Source organism: Brassica napus, chromosome A6 (genome assembly GCF_020379485.1).
Source record: "Brassica napus cultivar Da-Ae chromosome A6, Da-Ae, whole genome shotgun sequence".
Lineage (NCBI taxonomy): Eukaryota > Viridiplantae > Streptophyta > Magnoliopsida > Brassicales > Brassicaceae > Brassica > Brassica napus.
In genome coordinates, this window is record NC_063439.1 from 15,467,400 (window position 1) to 15,487,545 (window position 20,146).

A 20,146-nucleotide genomic window follows, 5' to 3' on the forward strand; every position below is an offset into this window, starting at 1 on the left:
GTCCGAGCGCTGTGAATACATAAATATTTATGCTAAGGTACATTCCTGTTTATTCACTATTTTTCCTTCGGTTGAATTTTTTTTATTATTACTTATTTATTTTACATATTCTTGCGAATGACTTCCATAAACAACGAATTTGCAGCTTTGATGGTGTAACGTCTGCAGATGCATTAAGTGAAGATGAGGTTGTGATAGGGAGACTCACGATCCAGAAGTTGAGAGCTGAGCTGGAGGTCGCTCGGGTTAGAGATCTAGAGAGAGCTGTTGAGCTTGAGGCGACAAACAAGAAGTTGAGGATGACAAGTCTCAAAATGTCTTAATCTATGCAGGAGGTCACTTCTCTGACAGCGAAGAACAAGGCACTGATTTCTGATCGCAATTTGGAGATTCTTTGGGCTTCTTGAGCTGCAGGTCGGGCCCTTGCGAAAGAGTACAATAGTCTTCTAGGGTCTTTGAAAGACAAGTGGGAGAGGAAGAAGCTGGAAGAAACGGTGGAAATCCATTTACAAGAGGTAACCGCGTATATCTTTTTGACGGAAATCACAGAAGGAGGTCTTCAGGAAGCCGACGAGCTTCAACGTCTCAAAGAGAATGATATTGAGTTTGATACCGACTTTGCGCTGGCTACGCTGTCAGATCAGGTCCTTGACGAGCTCATCTTCTGCAGGTTTTTAAAGAATCAATGACACAGGGTGATCTCCCATCTTCTAGGGTGGCCAATGATGAATGTAAGGGTAAATTTATGCAGGTGCATTTGTGGTACTACAGAAATGTATAAATAAGTAGAAAAAATAGGAAAATAGATCAAGAGTATTGTATTATTGATCTTTAGAGAAGGAACTAAAAGTGTTGGTGTATAAACCCTAGTTTTAGCCGTCTAACTCTAATATTTGTGTATAAATCCAGTTTTGTCATTTTCTTTAAAATACAGTTAATAAAATTAACATTTTACTTTAATGAAATAATTAAGAAGTTAAAAAAGAAGAAGTAGAACCCTATCGTCGTCTTTGACTTTCTTTCTCAATCAAAGAGGCGATTTCGTTTTCGCCGCCAACACCCTCTTTCTCTGACCTGTCTAAGTTTGTCAGAGAGCTTTAACTGGTCGTAACATCTCTCCGTTGTCCTCCTTCTTTCGCCTTTCCTCTTTTAGAACCACCAATTACAATCACTTTGTAATCTCCGCCGATTACAATCGGAGTTGTTCAAGCTCGGAAGTAGCTTCTTCTCGCTGATAAAGGACGATTAGCTTCACATTGGTCTTCTTTTGCTCTTTCTTCTTCTATTTTCATAACCTTTCTCCAGAATGCCTCTCAGAACATTTACTGCATACTTACGTGCCTCACATGCTAAAGAGTAGGATATCTCAACTCCATGATCATTACACATAAATTGGATGATATCATTAGGTTTCGGCCCTTCCTTGACACTTTCACACTTATGCATAATGAGAGTACCAACTGTTTTTGATGAATTTTTCCGAACATAATTGTTTCTTGTTGATGAAGCACATGAATGATCAGGTAGATACTTTTTGATGATAAAATATGAAGAACATGTTAATCCCTCTGCACAAACACACCATCTGCAATCATCATCTGCACAACGAATGTACCAAACTTTTTTATCTGATTTGTCAAGCTTGTACACGAAGTTATTTTTCATTGCACATATTTTCATTGTTGTCTTCAAATCTCTTTTGCTAATAAAATGTTGACCCTTCTTCACAACATCAACTAGAGAAAAGCGGACACACTTTCCGTCGATCATATCTTTGTTACCCTTGTTATCATCATCACTTTCATCCAGCTTAACATCTTCTTCTACAAGCTCGGTTTGACCATCAATATCATCTGAAACTTCATATGACATAGGTTCTTCCTCTCTGTTAGGCGACTCAGTAGCTTCTTCATTCAAGTTAAAATTGACCTTGATATTGCTTGTCTCGACCTTAGATCGAATACACACACATAACCACGTCGAAGCTTTGATCTTCACATATGTAAAAAAAATTGAGTTGTCGATCATTGGTGATGAAAACATGTGGTGTGATGCCAATGATCAAATCAGAGGGTAAGTAACTCAGCTCGATATTGACCATGTTTACATCGATTCCAAAGTCCTCACAAACCATAGCTCTTAGGTTGTCAAAGGTTTTACTTGTGTCAAAGTAAGTAATCTACCTCTTTTTCCTTCATCAGCAAGAAATTTCCATCCACTTCTTTTGGACGATTTCCAAAAACCAGAAGAAGCATAGATGTCCATATACAGATTGACAAAAGTTTGGAGGAACTATGAAAACAAAAGAAGCCCCACGAGTTATTTCCAAATCGTTGTGGCAACGAAGAAGACCCAAATTTAGGGAACAATATTTAAAAAAGAAAATAAAAAAATGTAATAGATTTAGGAAAATTTTGTAACTGTTTTCTCTTAGATTTTCGTATTTTGTTTACAAATCTTGTAGAACTTACATTCTACCAAATTAGAAAGAGATGAAGTGATAGATAGAGGATACCAAGATTATAGATAAAAGAAAAGTGAGAAGAAATTATATTCTGCCAAAGAAGATATGAGAAATTTATTATGTCCTATGATATACCAAAAATACAAAACATAGAATGAAACGTAGATTTGTTATTCTGCCTTAGTAGATCGAAATGTTTTCATTGTATTGCGGATTCTACCTTGGTTAAATCATTGTGTCTTCAGTAGACTGCATAATTTAATTCGGCGTAGATAGTAGATCTGATATACTAACACCTTTACTCCATTTTTGAACTTACTATTCCAAATATTTTTTGAATCCAAAAATATTTTTCATATATGCACATGCTTGACTATTTCATGTTTTATACTTTTTTTTTATTTTTTTGCATTGTAAATAAATGGATATAATTTTTGTTTACAAAAAAGATAGTAAAAATCCAAAAGTGATAAAATTTGATTTTGTACTAAAGAGACAATAAAAGTTCAAATTTCTCAAAAATAAACAAAATGCACGCCTACCGCTACACCAGCTTAAATTTTGCAAATAAGTTTTACAAACATTGTATATATAGATCGAAATATAGATAAAACCTTTAAAAGAAAAATCTCTAAATACTCTCCAATTAATTTCTGACTTTTTGTTAATTCGATATACCCAACTCAACCCTCCAATTCACACCTATCATAATTTCGAACATAGACTACAGCTACTTGTGTACTTTTACTCAACATCAACTTCATATTACCAAGAAGGGATACAAGATTTTCCACCACAAGAGTATTTGAACCAAACTTACAACATAGAGATTTAGTAACACCTAAGATCCCTACTTGAACCAAACGCTACCTAATCTATGTCTATGTTGTAACTTTCATCCCATTGAACACAAACTCCTCCTACAATCAGAAAGATTTGATTCTTAAACCACTTAAATTAGACCTCTAGCGCAGAATCACTTACTAACGGTACTGACAAAACCTATTCTGGAAGTCATTAAAGCTCTAAGCTTTTGGGACCTAATGATAGGAGTGATGTTCTTGGCCCAAGAGCAACAACACCAAAGGTGCAGACCCAAAACAGCTTCGTCACCACCAGCTTTCAGCTCTCTGTTCTTCAGCCTCAAACCTGACAACGATGTCCGACTGAAAAAGTGGGTTTCAGAATCAAGCACGGGCCTGTACTGCAATAAATAGAGGTGTGGAGCTCTAACCGGCGGCAGAGAACATAAAGCACTTTCCGGTGCTGGGATGTAGACCTCCACCATGAACCGCCGCAGGTTGACTTCTCCGGTTGACCACTCCATCGTCGTCTCCTTTGGTACGTGTTGTTTCTGAGAACCAGAAGACAAACCTCTATACACAAGTTATCGGTCCTCTCCTCTGATTGCCTCACCGCCTCGTTGGAGCAAAGATCTAGGGTGGAGGAGTCGTCTTGCCAGACAACGCGCCGATACTGAGCTTGGTTCGCCAGAGATCTAAAAAGAGAAAACTAGATCTGGCTCAGCAGAACCCTAAAAGCCGACTTCTTCCTCTTCCACCGTTCCACTAGCCTCGCCACTCCTCCAAGGCAAGCTTGAGCTAGACCATCACCCACACGATGCGAGTTTCCAGCTTAACTCGACCAAACCAGAGTCATCCGCATATCGGCCGGGAAGAAAGCATCGAGGGAGAAGCAAAAAAAAATATTAAGGAAAGCAAGGGAAGAGGAGGGCCTCCGGCACTAGAGCTAGGGTTTCTTCTTCGAAATTTAGAGAGATGCGAGAGATTTTTGTTAGAGAGAGAGGGAGGGAGAATACAAGAGAAACTCTTGTACTTTTATTGTTTATTGTTTTAGGTTGGTAGTAAATTTGTTACTTTTTATATATTTTAAGCTAATTAACTCTGGATTTTTATGAATAACTTTTGATAATAGAAAACAAGGAAAAAAGAAAGAAAGAGGGACACGTAAAGCCCCCTGGGCCCACAAATATAAGAATATCCTAGAAGACTTGGTTACAGGAAAACCGAAATATATAATATTTATTAGTATTAAATAGAGCGTGGGTTATCTTGTTGAATCGGAGAATCGATAGATAGGGTTACGTGAGTTACTTGTATCGAGATCAAAGCACAGGTTTATATTCTCTCTATTGATCCGTTGATTTTGGTTGTTTAATTGAAATCAAAGGTAGCTAGGGTTCTTGAGATTTTGTATTTTTGCAGAATTTGGATTTGTGCATATGGCTAGTCTTAATGGAAAGATGAAATTCAAGTATGAAGATGATGATGATGGATATGGAGATCCTTCGTGTGTCGAGTCAAAAATAGAGCCTAATTATCCCATCATGGACGACTCAGAAGAAGATTACGTGGATGAAGGATTCGATTCAGCTGAACCAAATCAAGGAAACGTAGATGTTAACTTGAAGAACGTGTTGAGTGGGTTGATAGCAATCGTCACCGGGAGCAACAAACAACCACCTTCTTCCTCTTCTTCCAACCAGAACGTCTCCTTCCTTGGCTCCTCCGTTTACATACCAAGTGCCCCGCCTCTTCTTGAACCCAACTACAGTGTTTACAAGGACTTGCTCGAAGCTGAACCTCCTCACTGGCTCCCCGACAGTTCCACCACTACCTGCATGCACTGCTCCTCTCCCTTCACCGCCATCACTTGCGGCAGGCATCACTGTCGCTTCTGCGGAGGGATATTCTGTAGGAACTGCTCCAGAGGAAGGTGCTTGATGCCCACCAGGTTCCGTCAAAGGAACCCCCAGAGAGTCTGTGATTCCTGCTACGAGAGGCTTGATCCTTTGCAAGGTGTCCTCATTAACTCTATTAGTAATGCTGTTCAGGTTGCAAAGCATGATGTTGTTGATTGGACCTGTGCAAGAGGCTGGTTGAATCTCCCCATTGGTCTTTCCATGGAAGATGAGATCTACAAGGCTTCTAATACCTTGAGAGGCTACTCCCAGGTTGCTAGATCTGACCCTGAGAAATCCATCCCTCTTGCCCTTCTTCGTCGAGCTCACGGTTTGGCCATCCTCACTGTCGCTAAAGCTGGGGCCTTTCTCTCCTACAATCTCGGCACTGGTCTGGTTATCTCTCGGAGATCAGACGGGTCATGGTCTGCTCCATCTGCCCTACTCTCGCTAGGTCTAGGATGGGGTGCTCTGGTTGGGGGTGAGTTGATGGACTTCATTATAGTGCTGCATGACTTGAAAGCTGTCAAGACCTTCTGCAGCAGAATGCACTTCTCTCTAGGCGCAGGGTGCAGTGCAGCTGCAGGACCTCTAGGGAGAGTCTTGGAGGCTGACCTCCGCGCTGGTGATAGAGGCTCTGGCCTCTGCTATACTTACAGCCGTTGCAAAGGTTTATTCTTTTATATTGTTTTAGATAATATTACAGGATTATTTGAATTATTTTTGTCTAACAGGGGCTTTTGTGGGAGTATCCCTTGAAGGCAATGTGGTGACGACGAGAAGGGACACAAATGTTAACTTCTATGGCGATCCATACCTAAGCACATCTGACATTCTACTTGGGATGGTGGATCAACCCAAAGCGGCTCAACCATTGTACACTGCGCTCAATGACCTCTACGCAGGTCTACGTCAGTAATCTCCATTCGCATTATAAACAACTCGTGTGATGATATATCTTTTAATTGTACATGTACGTAGATAGCAATTGTTTCTTTCTACAACTTATGAAACTTTTAGCAATTGGTTAATTTAATTATGGATTCTTTACCGTCTTTCATTCAACAAATTTATATATATATATATATATATATATGATAATAATTAGAATGAAACATGCATTGCAAAAAAAGATCGTAAGAGGAGGAGGAATCAATCATTTTAAAAAGAAAAGGTACAATGAAAGAAGAAACGTGAAGCTAAGGGACAAGTAAGCCATTAGAGGTCTTCTGCGACTTGTTCCTGTAATTACAGACGCTACAGTTTGGGCACACATTCGAATCCATCCGCTTTCGCGTAATCCTGTCATGATAAACAGTCAGTACACACACAGGCCATTGAGTGGCTTGCTTGTTTGCTTTACCTTGAAGGCGCCAAGGCCTGGCCTTCTGTCACATCTGAACTGAGCCCATTCTCCACAGTTCACCCAGTCACCTGCCGTGCTACTGCTTCAACCACATTCTTAATGTACCTGCGACATAGTAAGGAACATTCACTATCTACATACATCATCATGAGCATACTCATACTCCACTATATGTCTCTTAGTGTCTTTTCAGCGTATTGCCCACTCCCTGCCATATATAAAACCTCTTTTAAAACAAAGACTTTCAACTAGAAATCAAATCATACTTTACAGTCATTCTGTTTTTGAGTGTGGTTCCGCCATCTTTTGAGAAAACTTGTCCTTTCCAGTTGATCCCATTCCCTACGTGGACTCCACGTGTTACAACCTGAAAATACTCTCATTAGCTCACCATAATGCTGTCTGGGTTGATCAAAATCAAACCACCTCTCGGTACAAGTTAAACAGATCAAGCCGTTTAGAGTTGAACTTTGGTTGTGCACCAAAAAACTTTGGTTGTGCACTGGGAAACGGATTATGCTACTAGTAAATGAAAAGTTTTAGGTTACTCCTAGAATGCGGTAAATCTTCAGGATATAGGGACATATGGACCAGATTATTTCAATATATCTAAGTTGTGCCTATAAAATGATTACAAAAGTGGTTAGGGTTACAAATACAATGCAAATTCTAATGAAAATGAAGAGGGTTTGGGAAAAGACTCCGAAGATCTAAGATCAGACTTCAATGATGATATGAGGTCTTCACTCTCTAAGTTTCTCTTTGGAGGTCAGGTATGCGGATCCCCTTCTTCTGAGGTGCTTCTCCTTCAGGCGTTTGATCAACAATGTCATGTCACATGTGTAATTTGTACAGTTGTTAGGCATGCCTTTTTCAAGCTAGGCCTAGCAGCTTTGTGGGATTCTGTATTTTTTAGTGGACCTGTTTTGAATGGAATCCACCTCCAACAAACGAAAAGCAAAAATCATGCCAAAGTTGCGGTTTAGACTAGCCGGTGAAACTAAAGTTTGCATGTGAGCAACCTAGAAGAGTTAACTTTTACTTATATTGAAAGATTTTGGTGACCGACCACACTATATTAGAAGAGTTAACCTAATGGTTACTGTATATTAGCCTCTTTAAAAACTAAGACAGCAAGAGCGTTAAATGAGTCTGAAGTAGTGTGGACCACACCAAAACAAATCAAACCTGTAATCGCTAGACCAACTCATGAGGCTATTATTTCCTTTATTTTATCATGATTGTAATGTGGTAAAATGAAAAAAAAAGTACTGTACTTCTTGTTCTAGAAATCGGTTGAGGCGGCGGCGTCTAAACGGCCAATTGAACATTTAAAAAGGAAAATAATTTTTATAGAATGATTTTTAAGAAAATTGGTCCAAACATTCAAAAACCTGATATAAATGCCCGATAAATCGTCTAATATCTTTTAACGATTTTTTGAACATTGGTTTCAGTCACAGGGACAATTTAATATTGAATCTTCGAAGAACCATGATTCATAAAATTAGGACTCTTAATGTAACATGGATTAAAGTCTTGGAAAACAAAAGGCATATATCGATCGTATGCATATATATCATACTTTTTACAATAAGGAACTAAATAAGGCCTTGCTTGTTTCTTTTTTTTTTTGTCACAGGGCCTTGCTTGTTTCAAATGCAACTTTTGCGCTTCTCTGCCCTGACGATAGAAATGCCTTTTTACTTTTGTGGAATATGAATTTTAAAAACGTAACAAAAGAATGCTGTTTGCGCTTAACAATACTTAGAGCATCCACATCAATGAACCCCCTCTTGGGGTTCATCTTTTCAGTTTTTTATTATTAAATTTTTTTTCTTTTTCTTTCTGGTTTTTTCTAAAAAAAAAAAAAAAAAAAAACTAGACCAATCACGGACCGCTACGACACATGGGGTCCGCGCTACAGTGATGAATTTTAGGAGAAAGGGATTCAGCCAAAAGAGCTTTAGGAGAGAGGGGTTCATAGGATTGAATTATTTTATTATTTTTTTTTTTTGATTTTTGTGTGAACTCCCCCATAAACCCTCAATGGGGGTGCTCTTATGATTTCATTTTTCAAAACTTTTCTTTTGTTTTGACTTAGACCATTAACAAACTTCACATTTTAGTCCTATCTACAGATAAGGTCCAGGTAGTAATCTAATAACACATTAATCAAGTTATCAAAAAGTGCATAAATTGAAATCGAGAAGGATAGTAAATGTTGATAGCAACGAAATCCACAATGTGTAAGAAGCGAAAGAAAAAGTCTTACGGATACGCAAGTGGACGGAGTCTAACAGCAACAGAAAATTAAGAGTCAACCCAATATATCATAAAAGTTTTTAAGTTTGCGTGCATAAGAATCTCAAAAACAGCTGATACGGTCTAAGTACAATCGACATGTCAGGAACAAGCATCATCTGTAATCAAGAGAAGAACCACTCCAATGTAGAAAAGAGAAGAAAAAAAAAACAATAACCCAAACTCTGGAAAGCAAGTATGCTTTGTCACAATTTCACAGGCTTCGATCATTTACTGTTGCAAAAGAGGCTTCAATTGTGCTGTGAAAAGGTTGGCTAATGCACCTCGTATGTCCATCTGCAAACAGAAAATTAAAAAAAAAAACTTTACTGATTATAACAACCTTTTGTCTAGATGAGACTAGAACATGTTTAATCAAAGTGGAACTTGCCTGTTCACAGCAAACAAGCCTCGTGAGCAGAGGGTAGAACTCTCTCATGTGTTTCCTGAATATTTTGTTGTTCATGAAGCACATTCCTTCCAGAACCTGGAACAAGATGGCATCAGCAAATTATTTTTTTCTATCGTAGTTTATTTTATTATATAAAATCTCAGCGATGTATTATTATTATATTACCTTGACAATCACGGGAGAACGTAGCTCAAGTACCCGGTGAACATCCATGTTCGTAGACTCCCCCAAAGAGGACTGGAGATCAGATGTTTCTTTCAGCACCTGTTCACAGAACGACACCAGCTTTCCTTCAGCTGCACCTTCGAGTTTATCTTCCGTGTCGGATGCAGCATCCCCAAGCCCAGTTGTAGTCTTATGTAAGACATCCATATATATGTTGGTTCCTTCCAGCTCTTGTCGGAGAAGGTTTAGAGGTGGCCTATAGTATTAAACGAATTGTTGGAAGATGCGATTATAACTATAACTCAGTCCAAAGGTTTTGTTTTTGTTCCTAACCTTTCCGCGGAAATGTGAATCATTCGTGTTCTAAGGTTAGAATATGAATTGTAGGAAGCAGCGAATTCTATGAAAGAGAATAAGATGTCCATGATCGCAATCTTCTGTGCTGTTTTCAAATTACTCCAGTATTTTTTCTGCAGAATTAACATCAAACACAGAAATATGCAATAATAAGAATGTGTGCCCTAAGACCATACAGCATATAGCTAAGTAGAGAAGACATTTTAACACCTGGATACTGTTGATAGCACCAAGTAGTAGTAATTGTGTGATGCATTTGCCTCTAATAGTTCCAAGAGCTGGGCTCTCTTCTTCTCTGTTGTCTGGCTCTGCAGGATCCACCTGCTGCAGGAGGAAGTAGTAATTTTTGATGAATATTCCTCTGTTTATCACATTACTCGGAGAAACAAGAGAACTGTGCATGACAAGCCAGCCAAGGTGTGTGCTCGTATAATTACCTTATGTGGAGAAGAGGGTACAGACACCTCTGCAGCAGAGCTCTTTGGTTGAGATGTGAGATTCCTGAGAAAGAGATTGTCCATAAATCTTTGGCCAAAAGTCTGACTCCGCTGGATAATCGGATCATCCCCTTCCTTTTGTGACCTTCCAGATGACGATGGACGACCTTCAGGAGGGAACATCAAAGTCAAAAACATGGCGTTGCATAAATCTAATCGTCTTTCAACCATGCTAAAAAGTTTAAGAGGAAACCTTCAGAACCATCATCCTTGGGCTGTATCCCAGATTCTTGAGAAGCTCCATGAATGCCAACCCTTGGAGATGCCTGGGCGGAGCCTTTCCCATTCTCATCCGGATTATGATCAACTCGGGGAGAATCAGTGGCATCAGCCTCTATATCTCCAGTCACAACCAGGTTCTTATTCGGATTGTCAAAACCCAAATCATTTAATAGCTCCAGCGGTTGAGTTGTGTATGATGCATCTCTAGAAACCGAAAGAAAAAGTTAGATAGCAACATTTGGAGATGAAAATTGTTGTGATGAAAGATGGTGACCTTATGCTTTTCAAGAGCATATCCCAGTCGCCCTCACTAAATTGGTGACCTCCAACCTCTATAAGGTGAACCAGTGCTCCTAATGAAATTGAAACAACTGTCTGATCTGATTTCTTCGCACAGTCTAGGAGCAAGCTTAAAAGTGGAGGCAGCATAAAACAAACTTCCTGCTCCAAAGGTGAAAATCCAATGGTCAAATTTGCAGCACGCAATAATATGTTCTAACTTTGCATGTTAAGAAAAAAAAACATTTTCTGTACGGTTTCCTGCGATAAACATGACATATACTGCAACAGGTGTGAAAGTTAATTGATAAATAATGGATTGGATGCGCACAGAGAGAACAAATTAAAGTACCTTGTAGAATGTATTAAAGAGATTACAGAGAAGCTGAAGGGAATGAATGCTTGTTTCACGAAATTGAACATCCCCCGACGATACTAAGCCGTCCTTTCCAGCATGACTCACATGATCAAAAATTGGAAACAAGATGCGATGGAAGATGCTCTCCCAGAAAGGCGTGGAGAACTTTTTGCCTCTTTCATTCAGCAAATCAAACAACACCTCCAGAGCGCAGTTTCTAACTTCAGGTCTAAAATCTGACGTGAGATCAGATAAACCAGCAAGCATCGGATACCAGTAATGCTCTGTCACATCAAAAGTTTCATCCTCATTGGTATTGACAGGCTTGAGAACACCACCCGGTATAAGTCCCTGAGCATCATCATACGCTAGACAAATGAGCAAATGTAGTTCCAGAGGGAGAACTTACAAGAAAGTGAGGGAATCTGAAGACTGAGAAATATGAGGGAATTTGAAGACAGAGCAAAAAGTAGATACGAACGGAAAGGAGTGTGGGATATAATGACGAAAGTTATAATGGAAGAGTTACATGCTGAAATGTTAAAGCTACATTTAGCTTGAAATCATACCTCTGCAAGCCGATCCTCGCATATTCTGAGAAGGGCAATAGCTTTCAGGCTTATCCTGTCTGAAGCTTTGTTATTGGCAAACCGGATGAGACAGTTGACGCAATCCATGAAGCAGTCACCGATCACCTGGTCAAAGTGTTCCAGAATAACTGCAAACAAAACTAGTGGTTAAAAAACTTTTATCCAAACAATGAAGTGAGAAAATACACTCAAACTATGATATAAGTTCAAGAGTTTTTGTGGACAGTTTGTTACCTTGCTCCACATTCTCAAATGATTTTTCAACTATGGATTCAACATCGTCATCTGCAGCTGCTGTAAATATCATAAAAACACTCCTCCAACCCGATTTTATACTTCCAACTTTAGATTTGATCATCTACAAGAAAGAAGAATGATTAGGTGATGAAAAAAGGGCTGCATACAACTGAGTAACAAAAACAAAGGAAAAATATTAATATTCAAATTAGCAAAGACCAGCATGCAACCTGAACGATGCAGTCAACAATTAGGCTTCTTATGGTCTGACTTTGAGTATTCCGCATGATAATAACGAACGGTTTGAGAATATCATTTTGAAAGGTAAAATTGGTGAGCTCAGCACGCTCCAAATACTTCATCCCGAGCTGTCTAAGAGAATCTATGGCATACATTGCAATCTTTTCATCATGATGGCTACCAGCAGATACGAAATGTTCTGCAAGGACAGACCATATTCTTGCCCAGACCTGGTATGTCACAAAAGCAAACACAAATTAAGTCATATTAGCCTAAGATACATAATCTATCACACTACAACATTACTTAGACAAGAGAGTCAGGAAACAGTTTTATAACAGACACCAAAAATTAGAGATAACCCAAAGTTATAACAGAACAGAGAGCAACATTAACATATTTTCCACGACTTTTTGATTATGTTATGGTGAAGGCTGCTCATGCTTAGCGTATCCATACTTTCAAGTTGCATGAGCTGCAAAGATTGGGTATGTGTTGTCACCTATCATATGTAACCATGCACCAAGTAGATTAGAAGACTATCAGAAGAGTACCATTCGAATACGAGCTATATTGTAGTAACTGATCTCAACGAGTTTCTGCAAGCTGAAAACCCGGGCAGGAGACTGTTTCAGTTCTTCCGCTGAAACACCACATAAAGCAGTAAAGAATTCCACAACAGATTCGCTGGGCAGCTTCACACTGTTTACAAAAACTTGTTCAGCCGGTCTTCCCGCTAATTCCTTCAATGATTGAACAACCCCATCCCTGGATATCTGGTTTGATCCGTGCATTACTGTTGCAGTAATCCCAGGAGTAGAAACAATGAATTCAAGCCGAGAAACACATTCTAGAACTGCATTCCAGGTATCTTGAAGGGTATCAGGTTCTGAGTCACACAGAGCCAGTAATATCCTCAATGCTTCAACATTTTTGCTCCTCATTTCTTTCGGAGCATGCAAGAACGTGAACCTATGGACAGTTTGACGAAAAATAATCAATATGCCACAGATTTCTGTAGTTTACATAAATAAATAGCCAATACACAGCGAAACCTAAATAAATGCTCCACACTGAAACATAAAAGGCAGTATGAAATAAGTGTTGCAGGTTTACCTGACAAGCGATGTTAGAAAGGCATAGCGCATTGTATCCATTCCAAGAACAAAAGCAATATGTATGCCAGCTTTAAATCCTTCCATGCAGAGAAGAATTCTTGGTTTGTTATCACCTACTTCCATTGTAACGGAGAAAGCAGCAAGCAGAGGCCAGCCAACAGCTTCAACCATGGGCCTTATTATGTCCACTTGCTCTACAGTGTGGAAGACTCCTCTTTTCACTCCATCCTTTCGGAAAATTTCCTGTGTTTTCCTAACAATATCCTCAGTCTCAGACTTAGCATCGGCTGCTGATATTCGTTTTGGCAAACCCAGATTAAGAATACTGACAAGACCACCTTCTCCTCCTGGCCTTTGACTGTTGATTTTCCTTATGCTGCTGTCATCATCTTTGAGTTTTATCTCTTCTTTTACAATAGAATCATATATCTCTTCGAGAAGTTCAGTTGGAGCACAATCTTCGGGATCAGTTGTAGCATTCATACGTATAAAATCAGATTTTGACATTTTAGGCCAAACCATTGGATTATGCGCATCTGTATTTAACATGATAACTGCATAGGCTAGAACATAGGCAGTATCTGCATTCTTGAAAAGACCCGGATTGTCTGCGCAATATCTAATCGAAGGAAACAGTGGAAAAGAAAATGTTAGCTATCAATGGGGAAAAAAAAGATAATATAGACAAATGTATATTTTCAGTTCAAGTAATAAATAACAAGCTTAATATTTGTATTCCATTCAAAAGATGATCTAAGGAGAACATATCATACCTCTCTGCAAACTTTTCCATAATGCGATCAATTTTTTGAGCCTCTCCAGGAAGTCTGAAACCTTTGAGAAATTCACGAATAGCTGTATGAAACTTCATTTCTGAAAATTTCATTGAATCAACATAGGCATGCATAACAGCAAGAGGAAACTCCTCGTGTTGGCCCAGGTAATCGCCAATCATGACCTACACATAAGAATGGTTATCCCACCTATAAATACTGAACATAAATTCTGCACAATACGACTGTTACACCTTCTTTAAAGTCGAAGTACTTCTTAGAAACTGAGCAACTGAAGCAGGATTCCTTTCGACCAACTTGTTTGCTATTAGGTATTCTATACCCTTCACTGAATTCCTGTTGAACTGCAAAAATAATTACCAATGCGTTAGTAATGTGACTATAGTGACAACCATCAGGATGTTAAACAATAATAACCTCGGAGATAGCCGCCTCCATTGTGGATTTATGAGCTTTAGCCTTCTCAAAGTTGCTTGGCACATCTTCCCTGCTTTTGGTTTCAATTGGCTCCCTAGCAGAATCAGAGTCCTCGTTTACATGTCTTGTACTATTTTCTGCCTCTTTCCTTATTTTCTCCCAATCAACAAGTGATTTAAGAACGTTCACCAGGCACTGGAAAATTTTAAGAAAACGGTTCCCCTAATTGATTATTGAATACTTCACAAGGAACCAGATCAAATAAATAAATTAATAGCAATTTAAGTAATTTATTTATGGGTGCAGGTAAAGCAAACGTGACATGACGCCTACCTGAAGGGATGAACCTTTAACTGAAGCTGTCTGCGAAGCCATGGCAGGATTGGGATCAGCACTTTGAGTACCTTGAGCAATTTTGGAGAGTGTTGTTACCTAGAAGAAAAGAAAAAGATGCAATATGAGCCCTAACTATCAGTCACATTGCTGACGTACAGTAGTTATATAAACAAGAAGAAAATGGAACACACCATGCGTTCAAACAAGTTCGGGGCCTCTAGATCACAATCATAGTTTACATAGACATCAACAAGCATCTGAGGATCTTTACAGACTTTTTCAAGCATCCTGCAAAAAAAACAAAAATTCACAAAAAAATTCACAGAAAAAGAGATAGTACACTCGTTTAAGAGATAATACAGAGCAGAATAACACTTTACCTAAGAACACCCATCTTTTGGTCATTGGGACACTCTGAGTTATCTAATGATCGTAAGACGATGATGGGGAAAAAGATACCAATTTCACCCTAAAAATAAGATTTAGGATCAGAAAATATGGTAAAAGGTAACAATCATCGCAAAGAAGAAATTCAAAACAGGAGACATCACATGCTTACTTTTAAACTATCTCTGAACCGAAGTAAAAGCACGGAGAATATACCAGATGCATACTGTCAGAAGATAAATCCTAGTTAGATACAACATTCTAAAGTGAATCCTCAAACATCTACATGAATTGGAAAATCAAACCTGAAATATGACAGAAGACTGGGAAACTGAAGCTCGTAACAATGCATATGAGAGGTACGCTTTCACCGAATCAATAAAGTGAAAGTTCTTCGTAAACGAATGACTAACTCCTTCTAGCATACCCTGCGTATTGCAAACGTATGTGTTGCAGAAAAGTTGGTCAAACTTAACAAACAAAAGGAACATTCAGTGCAATGCAACATTAATAACAATGTCATCAATCCTTCTATGTTTTCAGAAACTCAGCATAAGAAAAGAGGTAAATATAGGCCTTGCACAACATTAAAGTTATGAAGATGGACAGCAACTGTTTTGAGTGTAAATACAACCTATAACACAAGGCATGCCTCAGATATTTAGGCAGAAAGCAACAGAGAGTTCATAGAAAGGACAATCATGTCTTACAGCTCTATTTGACTACAAAATAATAAAGTTTATATGATGCTCTAGTGTCATGTAATGCCTTTAGTTATAAAGTTACAAGATAATGTAACTAAGTTTACCTGAAGAAGTTCAAGAGACAATATACGGGTCTTGGTTGTGACTTCGTCACTATCTTCTTTCATGCCCATCTGATACAAAATTTGGAAAATATGTCACAGAAGCACCACAAATAGATAGTCAAGGATAGAGAGATGGAACCTCAAAAATCCAACCTTGCAAAGGGTACGGAAAACTAGCAATGCATCACGCTGTCCAATACTCATGCTCTCTAGCTCGATGCCCCTACGGAATTAACATGAATTGAATAAGAAGGCATGGGTTTTACAAAGAGCAAACAAGTCGAACCCATTATTTCCTAATCGTTACAGGTGAGTATGGGCATAATGTATGTTCGGTCACAAGCAAGATTATAGGTGTAAGACATGCATGTGCGTAACTTGTTTAGGAAAAACTTAAATTCAAATATTGTGCAGAGTGGCATGAACAATACCGTTTTATCTTCTTGCCATCTTCAAGATGCACAGCTTTGTCAAGGGCGGCTTCTAAACCCTGATCAAAGAATTAAGAACTTCATCTCCGCAAAAACCAACAACAATATACAAGAGTTTTCTATCTACTCAGGAAGACTGAAGAAACAATCCTCGAGAATTTCTTCCAGACTCACAAAATTATAATTTCTTACAAAATTCAGCCAGGAGATTCTATATAGACCATATGAGATGCATACGTCATAAAACTATATAATGAGCGAGCGTGCGAAGACAAGTGACTACCAAATATCTCTACTTATCCAACGAAACAACTCGGTATATAAAAAACGCTACAAAACATATGCATTTCTCTTTTACTAGGATTTTTTTAAAAAAAAAAAACTTTTTCAAGATTCCTTTTTTGGAAGAAACATCTGTATTTCCGTCACGGCAACTGAGAAAAGTTCGAGATATAAGTTCAAGACCAACCTTAATATCAGCACCGCCCACAAGGGTATGCAACTCTTCAACAGAAGCCAGAGTTGTGTCTTTTGCTTGAGTGAGTGCATCGCCTAATGTCATTTCTTTCTCACTTTGGTCAGCTGCAATAATTTCTTCAGTTTTAAGGCTTGAACTGTCGCCTGAAACATGTTCTTCCTGAGAAACTGAAGATGATGAGGAAACCTAAAATTGTACATTCAATTATCAGCGCATCCATACAACAGTTACTATGTTTTCACTCAATCAATAAAACAAACGCAACACTGAGAAATTCAAATTCCTTACAATGTCAGTCTCCATTCTCCGGAATACAATGCTTATCATCTGAGTCAACATTGCTTTAGATGTTGCTTGGTTTATTGGGCTCTTGCTACATGTAAATACTGCATTTAGTGATTGCAACCGGAGTGATGAAAAAACTCAGATAAAAGGAGAGAAAGTATACCTGTTTAGAGCAATATTATAGCAAACTCGAATAACTCCCAGCAATGGTTCCCCGTGTACTGCGATCAAAACATATTATAGTCATCTAATTTGATATTGCAAGAACAATAAATAAGGAAACCGGATCATATATCTAAGAGTTACAAACATAGCTTTTTCTACATCAGAGGCTCACCTTTGAACTTTCCTGAAGCAACAGCTGTAAGAAGAACCTTCAGCACTTGAAGTACAGTGCTGCATAAATTTTTCAGCTTTAAGAACTGGTGTGGCCAATCTCAAGAAGCTTTGGAAACAGAGAGGCACATACCTATCTGGCGATGAATTATCAATACAGCTGCAAACCATGTTTAGAATTTCGGTGAAAGGTGCAGAATTCTTCCCGCCATCCAAACCCGGATCACCCTCCAAATGATCGTAGGCAATGAGTTTCTGCTTGCAACAAATAAAGAGAAAAGAACATTTACATAACATCAATAGAAGGACTGGAGATACACTACAGAACTACAGGAATCTTAGAAAAGCAATTTTTAATGGAGCAAACAACCAGGGATGCTCAAAGAAAAAAGAAAACAAAGACATACATGAAGACAGTCCAAAGCAGCATCAAAAATCTTCAAGTTCTTTGTCTCAAATGCAAGGCGTAGAGGCTTCAGAACAAGCTCCACTTCAGCTCCCCCTAATGTGTGTCCAGCATTTGCTAAGGAAATGTTGATAGTCCCGCTTTTTGACTGGCTGGCCTGCTCGGCCACTTCACCACTCGGGACTTTTTGCGGTTCATCTGCTTCTCCTCCAGTTTTTGCACCTTCACCTTCAGCTTGTGATCTGAAGATGAAAATAAAATATAATGGTAGTAACTTAGAAATAGACCACTCCTGAAAGATGGGTAAAGGGCAACAAACTAGAAGAAAATGGAACGCTGGTCTGGTCATTACCTCTCATCTATGCTCGAGGATGCAGCCTGTGTAACAACCTTGGAACCATCTGTAAAATCACAAATGGGAGCTAAACAAGTTAGCAAAAGAAACTTGTTTAAGAGGAACTATACAGATCAATTGACACCTCAGCTGGTAGTAATAGACCACACTTCTCCTGACTAGAACGTTCTTGTAAACTTAACAAATAACACGTTGCCCAATTCGCATCTTTGTCCACCGTTCACAGATACAAACTATAAGCGAGAAGTTGATCTAAGGCCTAACATCTAGCAGATAATCAATTTTCTTTTTATAAAAAAAAAAAGGAGATCTGACCTTGATAGGCTTGAATGGCTTTCTGGAGATCAGGAAACTTCTTGCCCCCAGATTCCTTGAGCATCGTCTCGAACGCTCGGCTCACAAATCCACCCGCCGCCATATCAAAATTTCGTGAACAATCAAACACTCGATCGAACGAAATAGAGATAGATCGTTGCAGTTACGAGGGAATCGAGAGAGAAAATGCCTGCGCTCTCTGGTTTTTGCTTTATTCCATTGACCGAAGAGGCTTTGATCGAAGAGAGATCTGAAGCAGCGAAACGAGCCACTAGCTATAGATCTATTTTCTCTTTTTCCTCTTTAAATAACCATTTCCTATGTCACCCATTTGAACCGGGATTTTTAAGCTTTATTTATTCCGGTTTCTTTGTCTTTTGTTTAATAACTTAGGCTGTAATTGTTTACTAATTTTTTAGTTCGAAGAATTGATAAAACCAACTCAAATATTAAGTCAAACCTAAAAGTGTATTCCAAATTTTTTTTTTCGGATACAATTTTAAATTTATTGATCATCGTAAAATAATGTATGTAGAAGACCTAAAGTTTTTTAGGTTTAAAGAATAGAAACAAAGCTTAAAAAATTAAAGAGTATTTGCTTCAAACCATCTTCTCATCAGACCTTGTAGTCTTGGTTTCAAAACATATCCAGTGGAAGTGATACGTATTGGACCCAATTACAGTCAATACATTAATGGGCTGCAATCAAAGGTATGGACTGTAAGGAACTGAAACCCATAGCAAGTAACCGAGCTCAAAAGCGAAGCCATCGAAGTCTCGGAGATCGCGGAACAAGAAACGGAGATCGCAGAGCAGTTACAAAAGTCACGAGGTCGACTCACTATAAGGAATGAAGAACGAACATGAAGAAGGACACGTTGAAAATCCTAAAGAGAGCTACACACTTACATCGACCTTGTTTTCATCCCAATCTTAGACTCTTTCTTTACGGATCTCATTTGTATCACTCGATCTAATTCAACTCATTGTATTCGATCTTATTCAAAACATATATAGATGGTTCAACCAGTGATTTCGGTTTGAAGTGATGAAGTTACAAGAAATATCGTTTAAATTATCAATGTACCATTTCAGTTATATAATACACCGGCTAAACAAAAGCGGAAAACATTATAATATAGGTTAGTCGTATGTTTAGTCTATAATGGATCCTTAATTGTATGTTGTATCCTAGAGAAATTAAATTGGACTAACATATTTTGAAATCAATTCTAATGATGTGACCTCAGCAAAATTGAAATGTAATAAAGTGACACATGAGCAAAGTTCAGTTGTAAATATTACATAATATAAATTTACTATTTTTTTAAATCTTATACAATAAAGTAGACTAATCTCTCTCCTCCTTGAGCCACATCATCAGGTAAGAGTGGGCAAACTGCGACACGTCAGCAAGCTCAACCTCGACCGTTCAATGTATTTGCAAGCAGTGGTTCTTTATGGATAGTGTCGTTTGACTGAGGAATC

The 20,146-nt window shown here is 38.4% G+C and overlaps 2 protein-coding genes and 2 long non-coding RNA genes across 5 annotated transcripts; 1 reads left to right on the forward strand and 3 right to left on the reverse strand.

Moving 5' to 3' along the window:
- Window positions 1–3,203: 3,203 nt before the first annotated feature.
- LOC111205028 lies at window positions 3,204–4,231 on the reverse strand. The gene is made up of 2 exons (XR_002657419.2): window positions 3,699–4,231; window positions 3,204–3,630 (listed from the first exon to the last, which is right to left on the reverse strand). It is a non-coding gene; the product is annotated as an uncharacterized LOC111205028 (long non-coding RNA).
- Window positions 4,232–4,410: 179 nt separating this feature from the next.
- On the forward strand, window positions 4,411–6,220 carry LOC106411283. Its single transcript, XM_013852018.3, has 3 exons — window positions 4,411–4,600; window positions 4,690–5,835; window positions 5,900–6,220. Exons 2-3 carry the CDS (start codon window positions 4,707–4,709, stop codon window positions 6,082–6,084), a joined length of 1,314 nt encoding a protein of 437 aa, XP_013707472.1. The 5' UTR covers window positions 4,411–4,600; window positions 4,690–4,706; the 3' UTR covers window positions 6,085–6,220.
- An 8-nt stretch (window positions 6,221–6,228) lies between these two features.
- On the reverse strand, window positions 6,229–8,197 carry LOC106409929. Its single transcript, XR_001282212.3, has 3 exons — window positions 6,798–8,197; window positions 6,529–6,636; window positions 6,229–6,467 (listed from the first exon to the last, which is right to left on the reverse strand). It is a non-coding gene; the product is annotated as an uncharacterized LOC106409929 (long non-coding RNA).
- Window positions 8,198–8,844: 647 nt separating this feature from the next.
- Window positions 8,845–18,973, reverse strand: LOC106410151 (brefeldin A-inhibited guanine nucleotide-exchange protein 5-like). 2 transcript variants are annotated; one of them, XM_013850639.3, is made up of 33 exons: window positions 18,659–18,973; window positions 18,341–18,389; window positions 17,990–18,230; window positions 17,716–17,837; window positions 17,584–17,642; window positions 17,410–17,467; window positions 17,250–17,334; window positions 16,953–17,147; window positions 16,484–16,542; window positions 16,206–16,275; window positions 16,053–16,121; window positions 15,550–15,672; window positions 15,417–15,470; window positions 15,238–15,326; window positions 15,049–15,145; window positions 14,855–14,953; window positions 14,522–14,716; window positions 14,338–14,448; window positions 14,084–14,268; window positions 13,309–13,929; window positions 12,747–13,164; window positions 12,183–12,422; window positions 11,950–12,073; window positions 11,695–11,843; window positions 11,120–11,476; window positions 10,763–10,929; window positions 10,460–10,692; window positions 10,207–10,373; window positions 9,980–10,090; window positions 9,746–9,882; window positions 9,413–9,668; window positions 9,227–9,322; window positions 8,845–9,132 (listed from the first exon to the last, which is right to left on the reverse strand). In XM_013850639.3, exons 1-33 carry the CDS (start codon window positions 18,759–18,761, stop codon window positions 9,067–9,069), a joined length of 5,205 nt encoding a protein of 1,734 aa, XP_013706093.1. In that variant the 5' UTR covers window positions 18,762–18,973; the 3' UTR covers window positions 8,845–9,066. The 2 variants fall into 2 exon arrangements, with proteins under 2 accessions (XP_013706093.1, XP_013706092.1); XM_013850638.3 differs by having other exon boundaries at window positions 9,980–10,093; window positions 18,659–18,972.
- Between the last annotated feature and the right edge of the window lie 1,173 nt (window positions 18,974–20,146).